This window comes from Oncorhynchus tshawytscha, linkage group LG22 (assembly GCF_018296145.1).
Source record: "Oncorhynchus tshawytscha isolate Ot180627B linkage group LG22, Otsh_v2.0, whole genome shotgun sequence".
Lineage (NCBI taxonomy): Eukaryota > Metazoa > Chordata > Actinopteri > Salmoniformes > Salmonidae > Oncorhynchus > Oncorhynchus tshawytscha.
Genome location: NC_056450.1, coordinates 16770281 through 16778560, shown reverse-complemented (window position 1 = coordinate 16778560; position 8280 = coordinate 16770281). Strand labels below are relative to the sequence as shown.

General features: G+C 42.7%; 1 protein-coding gene across 1 annotated transcript; it reads left to right on the top strand.

Annotated features, from left to right (window-relative positions):
* The first annotated feature begins 842 nt into the window (after window positions 1-842).
* Window positions 843-7031, top strand: LOC112221954 (retinitis pigmentosa 1-like 1 protein). Its single transcript, XM_024384428.2, has 5 exons — window positions 843-1537; window positions 3907-4394; window positions 4584-4725; window positions 5276-5819; window positions 6208-7031. The coding sequence occupies exons 1-5, from the start codon at window positions 1259-1261 to the stop codon at window positions 6210-6212; spliced, it is 1458 nt and encodes a 485-aa protein (XP_024240196.2). The 5' UTR covers window positions 843-1258; the 3' UTR covers window positions 6213-7031.
* Window positions 7032-8280: the final 1249 nt, after the last annotated feature.

Sequence of the window (8280 nt, the reverse complement as noted above, 5' to 3'; positions counted from 1 at the left end):
ATTAACTGGGTGGTTCGAGCCCTGAATGCTGATTGGCTGACACCCGTGTGTATAAAAAAAACATTTATTTGTACTGCTCTAATTAAGTTGGTAACAAGTTTATAAGAGCAATAAGGCACCTTGGGGGTTTGTGTTATATGGCCAACATACCACGGCTAAGGGCTGTTTCCTGGCACTCTACGTTGCGTTGTGCGTAAGAACAGTCCTTAGCCGTGGTATATTGGCCATATACCACCCCCTATCAAATGCCCATTCAACTGATTCGTTCTGGCACCGGCCCGGCGCATGGTGGGTATTATGAAGTGAGTATACCCAAAGCCCACTGAAAAGTAAGTGGGTATATGGCACATACCTGCGTATACCCTGCAGGTGTCTCAGGGGGAGTTGGGATATGCAAGAAATACATTGCCATGACACACTTGTGTGTAACCGAACAAATAATATAACCCCCCAAATTATTGTTATTTTTATAAATAATTTACATTCATTTTAACTCGGCTGTCCTGAGTTTCCGACAACGTGAACGAGGCATTAGAGCTGCACACATGGTACAGGGAACGCCCACTCACTCATGCTTCTCTTCCTGGAGCGGGTACCATCATAGAGATTGGTAGGAGGACTCTAGTGCCAGAAGTTAATTTTAGTATGGCGTAGCGCCATTGAGGACATTCACAATTTTGAAGCAGTCAACTGGGTGGGACCTCCTATAGTTTTAAGGAAGGTTCACATAATTCCACCGAGGTCACCAGGAGGGATCAGCCAATCTATTATAATTGTGAGGAAACATTCCATAACTGCAGGTGGCAGTAGATCACCAACCTTGGCTTTATACCTGTTCAAACAACACACTCTCTAGGCGGCAGTGTGCACCCTTTGAATTTATTTGCCAACTCAAATATGTAGTGGAAGAAAATGTATTACTTTACAATGGAGATGGACTCAATTGCGCTACCTTTGCACTCACAGACGCCATAGTTGGACAGATATAATAATGCGATGTCTATCTAAGTCTATGGGTACCACATACACGCCTCTATCTTTTCTCATCTGCAGCCACCACTTCACCGAGAACTTGCTTTTTTCGCTACTTTGTTGAGCGGTTTTGAATGAGGACCAAATTGCATTGTGTAATATCAATTAAGGAATAAAAGACCGACGCTTCTGGAAAAGTCACCGCAGCACCCGAGCAAACATCTTTCGAAAACCGGTCTTACACCATCTCTGGCCTTTATATTAACTACTACGCTACTGTGTTAAAATGACAGCAAAGCACCGAGGGAAAAAGAACAAACACAATCACGAAGACTTTAACAATATTAATCATGAATCTTCGGAACCGGAGGCGCGAGGTGGAAACCAGTATACGCTTTTGTTCATTTTATTCGTTCTGATTGTGGTCGGAGGTGCAACGGCTGCATGGTTCTGTTTTCAGCAACACCAAAGTATAACCTACTTAGCAGACAACCTCATGGGCATGCAGATGAAGATGTTGAAGCTTCAGTCCTTCCAGGGCGAAATTATACAGACAAATGAAAAGGTAATTAGCCTAGTTAACCATGCGTAATAACAACATGGGCAAACGTAATAGGCACGTCAAAGGCTGTTTCCATGCGTCAACAAAAATACCAAAGGAACATTTTGTACAAAGTAATTTGTGGTCAAATCCTGTATTGACCCATTGAAATACTGTTCTGACCTTCCTCATTTATTCTGCACATTTATTTATTCTGTGACATATATATTTACTATTTTCCTATGGATAGACAGAGCTCTAAGGCCCCCAAATGTGAGATTCACATTTTAATTAAATGGAAAACTCTAGCAGGCGGTATTTATAGGCCTTCCCTAGAAATGTATGATAGTTGTGAAGTCGTATCAAATGTCATACTGCATAGACATTGAACTGATGTGAGTCGAATTTATTCTGTTTCTAACCCCCGTCAAGGTGGGCGTCACGCAGCTGTTGGTGTTTGTAATGGCATATGACCTACAATTTGGGAACATGAACTCCTAATAGTTTGTTAGGGTCTGCCACTGAATGTCCTTACAATATAGGCATATTAAAATTAGATTCACAAACATTTTGAAATTAACACACTTGACAAATATTCCACTTCCAATTCATTTTTACAGCAATTGACCCTGCTTGTAACCATGCTCTTGACACAGTCATGGTGCTGATTTCAGTGTGCACTGTGCAGTTGCTTTTTAAAAAATCCAGTTGTCTACATGGGAATATAAATAGCCTGCTACAACGCTCTATATTGACCATAGTTGTGAGTCCCAGTAAAAAGTTCTCCTAGTTTGCCAGCTTCCCCAGCTGGTCTTTAATCGTACGTACAGTGCATTCAGGAAGTATTCTGACCCCTTGACTTTTTTCCACAATCTACTCACTACCCCATAATGACAAAGCAAAAACAGATTTTTTTCAAATGTGTAAATATAGTTTTAAACAGAAATACCTTATTTACATAAGTATTCAGACCCTTTGCTATGAGACTCAAAACTGAGCTCAGATGCATCCTGTTTCCATTGATCATCCTTGAAATGTTTCTACCACTTGATTGGAGTCCACCTGTGGTAAATTCAATTTATTGGACATGATTTGGAAAGTCACACATCTGTCTATATAAGTTCCGTCAGTTGACAGTGCATGTCAGAGCAAAAACTAAGCCATGTGGTCGAAGGAATTGTCCGTAGAGCTCCGATACAGGATTGAGTTGAGGCACAGACCTGGGGAAGGGTACCAAAACATTTCTGTAGCATTGAAGGTCCCTAAGAACATGGTGGCCTCCATCATTCTGGAAGAAGTTTGGTAGAAGTTTGGAACCACCGAGGCTCTTCTTATAGCTGGCTGCATGGCCAAACTGAGAAATTGGGGAGAAGGTATTTGGTCAGGGATGTGACCAAGAACCCAATGGTCACTCTGACAGAGCTCTGGAGTTCCTCTGTGCAGATGGGTGAACCTTCCAGAAGGACAAACATCTCTGCAGCTCTCCACCAATCAGGCCTTTATGGTAGAGTGGCCAGACGGAAGCCATTCCTCAGTAAAAGGCACATGACAGCCCGCTTGGAGTTTGCCAACAAGCAATACAGCTGTCATCAAGGCAAAGTGTGGCTACTTTGAAGAATCTCAAATATGAAATATATTTAGATTTTTTTAACACACGTTTTTGGTAATTACATGATTCCATATGTGTTATTTCATCGTTTTGATGGCTTCACTATATTTCTACAATGTAGAAAATAGTAAAAATGAAGAAAAACCCTGCAATGAGTAGGTGTCAACTTTTGACTGGTACTAATATATATACATGCATGTATACAGTTGAAGGCGGAAGTTTACATACACCTTAGCCAAATGCATTTAAACTCAGTTTTGCACAATTCCTAACATTTAATCCAAGTAAAAACTCCCTGTTCTAGGTCAGTTAGGATCACCACTTTATTTTAAGAATGTGAAATGTCAGAATAATAGTAGAGAGAATGATTTTTATTTCAGCTTTTTATTTCTTTCATCACATTCCCAGTGGGTCAGAAGTTTACATACAGTCAATTAGTATTTGGTAGCTTGGTCTTTAAATTGTTTAACTTGGGTCAAATGTTTCGGGTAGCCTTCCACAAGCTTCCCACAATAAGTTTGGTGAATTTTGGCCCATTCCTCCTGACAGAGCTGGTGTAACTGAGTCAGGTTTGTAGGCCTCGTTGTTCACATGCGCTTTTTCAGTTCTGTCCACAAATTTTCTAGAAGATTGAGGTCAGGGCTTTGTGAAGGCCACTCAAATACCTTGACTTTGTTGTCCTCAAGTCCTCAAGAAATAAGCTGCCCTTTGTTTGGAGACCAGTGTCTGGGCAGGTGCTTTCAAGATGTTATTTAGATCTAAATCTAGTTTTATTTCCTTGCAGCTGCTCAGTACCGACGGCTTTGAGCATCGCCTCAACACCCTGGAAGAGTCATACGAACTGGCCCAGAAGCAGGTAGGCATGGCCCTGGCCATAGCTGAACAACTGAAGACCTCAGACCTGCCCACCCAGGTCCTCTCCCTACACACAGAGATGAAGGCCCGGCTGGCAGAGATGCAGCAGGCCACAGTGTCCGCGGATCAGCTGACCCAGCTGCAGGCAATGCTGAAGGGGAAGAGCGAAGAGTTTGAAGCTGTCCGGCTGCAGGTGGAGGGCCTGGCAAGGGTGAGCACGGAGATGGCCCAGAGCGTCGAGGGCCTGACAGGGAGCCTGGCGGAGGCTGAGTCCAAGCTGGAGGAGAGGGAAGGGCTGGTGGGCACACTGAGTGCCACATTGGAGGGCCAGACATCAGAGCTCCTAGGGCTTAAGGAACAGCTGGCTGCCAACCAGGCTCAACTTGAGGCCAGTACAGTGGAGATCGCAAGTGTCAAGTATGTAGTGTATTTGGGGTTGGTCAATTCCTGAAACCTTCCCAAAGTTCACTTTTTTTTTAAAGAATTATCCCAGAAGCAGGAGGATACCTGGGTTCTTTGGGGGAACTTTCTGCAACTTTAAGTATATTGGTTTATATTTCTGTATTGGTTGGTGCGTCTCACTGTGTGTGCATACCTGTGTTTCAGGGAGCTGATGGAGATGGGGCAGTCTCAGAGGGCCCAGCTGGTTACGGTAGAACAGAGTCTGCAGGAGCAGAACTCAGCAGCCCACAGTCTGCACTCTGAGCTCCTCGCTCAGCTGGAGGATGTGCAGAAACAGGTCGCCCAGGTAACGCCTACAGGAAGTCTCACACAGGGTTTAGAATATCAGATTGGTAGTGGACTGGGTCACCCTCAAATATAGCCAAAATAGTTTGTTTTACATTTTTCTAATAGTACTTACTAATTTACTAACTAATAGTACTTACTGAGACTTACTAATAGTATTTTCTTCTTTTAATGAATAGTCGGATGTACAGGTACATCAGGACCGGTCACAGGTTATTACTTTAAAAAATATATATATATTTTCTCATCTCAACATTGGTGTTCATAACGGCAAAAAATGTTGCACTATTTTGTACAGAGGAGCATATACATTCTCGTAACTATTTTTACCCAGCATGTGTCCATGGGGAACTTTTATGAGATTGCTACTAAACCATTAGTATGTAGGGGCTAATTGCCTGCTGTGGATTCTCTGAGTTTGGGGTAAATGTTGTATTCCCATTCATATACTGCAATGTAGGCCAAATGCATTACACCAATGTGATTACAAAGTCACCATAGGCCCTATAGTTCCCCTAAGTACTAACTCACTATAATTCTGTCTGTTCCAGCTGGAAGGAGGGTTTCAAACAGATGAGCCCTCAGAGGAGGTGGCGGAGGAGACTGCTCTGGCTGCTGCTGAGGAGGTGGAAGAGGAGGAGGTGGCGGAGGAGACTGCTCTGGCTGCTGCTGAGGAGGTGGAAGAGGAGGAGGAGGTGGCGGAGGAGACTGCTCTGGCTGCTGCTGAGGAGGTGGAAGAGGAGGAGGAGGTGGCGGAGGAGACTGCTCTGGCTGCTGCTGAGGAGGTAGAAGAGGCTGCTGATACTGCTGCTAAGGAGGTGGAAGAGGAGCAGGCTGCTGAGGAGGAGGTGGTGGAGAAGGAGGCAGCTCACTTGGATGGGGAGCCTGCTGAACAGGAGGACTCTGCTCTCACAGAGGAACAGACTGCTCCTGCAGAGGAGGAGATGGTCGAGGAGCAGGAGGACTTGACAGAGGCAGGACCGGAAGAGTGGTTGGAAGAAGAGAATGTAGACCAGGAGGATTCTGAAGCAGAGGAGCAAGGGGAGGAAGAAGACGAAAAAACAGAAGAAGATGAGGCCTCTCCTGAGGAGGAATGTAAGTCTGTCTTAAAATGCATTTCAAACTCAAATTTCTTCGTCAGCCCGATTTTATGTAAGGAGTGTATCCATCTTTATTTCAAAGATTTTACAATTACTCTGTTACCTCTTTTGGCCTGAAATTGTTTCAAGTGAGGAACATTAATGTGTTAATGCAATGTTACTAGTCTAATTACAGTGTAATTACACAGATATAAGAGCAACTTAATGTGTTACCGACGCCAATATCGTCTCTCATTGGTTGAGCAGTGTTCCTCACTAAAGGTTATTGTGGGCAATAGTGTATGAAAGGTTGTTTTTCTGATTTGCTTGGTCAGCTCCAGGGCCTTTAGTGAAAAAACATTACCATTGATCTCTCTGATAACGAATGGTATTATATGTTACAGGGTGAATGTAAACAGCAAGGAAAGTCTTCTACAGCCACCAAACTCCGAGAGGATAATGGACACGTTCAGTCTGCATCATGACAAATGGGAAGGCATTGCCGATGTTGAGGTGCAATAAACATGAACTTTTTCTCACCAAGGGGAAAAATCAGGTCAATAGGATTCACACAATTCTCTAGAATCAGTATTGTTACATCAATGAACGTGTGTATGAGAGGGCTAACTGGTCAGGCGATGGTTAATAATATTCAGGACTCACCTGCCAATACCAACCTCAAAGCCTTAATCTATTTTAACACAGCTCTTTCTATAGATTATTTTACGTACACCAAAATGTCACTTTTTCTGCAAGCTCAGTTGAAACAAAGTGACAAGGAGGACTAACTAAACAGCCAATAGGAAAACACAAATTCACTCACACGATCAAACAAAGCCATAAAATATGCCCATCTTTGTTGATATGAAATTGGCTTTCTTTTTTGTCATTGTCTGAAATGTCTTGTTGGGATTTTAATTAGAATAAGATATACAGAACAAGAGTCCTAATTCCTGTGTAAACAAATAACAGCCTACTAAAGGAATAGCATGGGGGTAGCAAGGGCCATATCTGTGAAATACTAACATTTATGTACAGTTTTACTGAAGATTGTTAGTCTAGTTGTTTTTATTGACTTTTTTCTTTAAACTGTTTGTCTGTACACAAAGTGCGCTGTTACTGCCCAGGCATTGGGTGCTTCTCTCACAACGTACCGTTCATCTCTGATCTCTGTGATGTATCTTTTATAAAATAAACCCTGGGCTATCCTCTGGATTTTTTTTTTACATCAAGTTCAGTCTCCTCATTTATTTTTTTCTACTATTGATTGAATAGTAGCTCATATGAACTGAAGTGAACACAAAGGCGTCGTCATTTTACAGCTACAGAAAATGCCTTCATTTCTGTTCATGGATTAATATGGTGTCTTTGTGTCCCTACAGGGAGTAAAAAATGTGGTCACAGTGACACACTTTGCCCTGTACTGCTTCTGACTCACCTTCACCAAGGTCAAACTAATGTGTTGCCATTTTTACATTTTCTAATGATGTACTGCTGTGAAGTAGTCCCACTTCGTGCTAAACTGCAGCATAGATATATTGTGGAAGGGTGAGTGTCTATAATCATTTTATTCCACATGTCCGTGCATGCCATGTGAGGAATGACTCATGATGAAATGCTGAAAAGCACGAAGACGTGTGTGTGTGTGTGTGTGTGTGTGTGTGTGTGTGTGTGTGTGTGTGTGTGTGTGTGTGTGTGTGTGTGTGTGTGTGTGTGTGTGTGTGTGTGTGGGGGGTAGCACACGCCTTTGTGCATTTTTGTGTAGAATCTTTCCTCTGGTTAAGAATAATGACTTGAACTCTGGTTTGGTACTGCCACTATGGTTTACTATTATACCTGTTAAGCTGAGTTGAAATACTACTGCATACCTGAAAATCATTCAATTGATCAGAAATATTGCCAAACTTGTTCACACCCAACAATTTATGATGTACACTGAACAAAAATATAAATGCAACAATTCCTAAGATTTTAGTGAGTTACAATTCCTATAAGGAAATCAGTCAATTTAAATTAATGAATTAGGCCCTGATCTATGGATTTCACATGACTGGGAATGCAGATATGCATCTGTTGGTCACAACTACCTTTAAAAAAAAGAATAGGAGTGTGGATCAGAAAACCAGTCAGTATCTGGTGTGATCACCATCTGCTTCATGCAGCGCGACACATCACCTTCGCCTAGAGTTGAACAGGCTGATTGTGGCCTGTAGAATGTTGTTGCACTCCTATTTGATGGCTGTGTGAAGTTCCTGGATATTGGCGGGAGCTTGAACGCACTGTTGCACAGGTTGATCCAGAGCATCCCAAACATGTTCATTTGGTGACATGTCTGGTGAGTATGCAGGCCATGGAAGAACATGGGACATTTTCAGCTTCCAGGAATTGTGTACAGATCCTTGGGCAATGCGTTATCATGCTGAAACATGAGCTGATGGCGATGGATGAATGGCACGACAATGGACGTCAGGATCTCA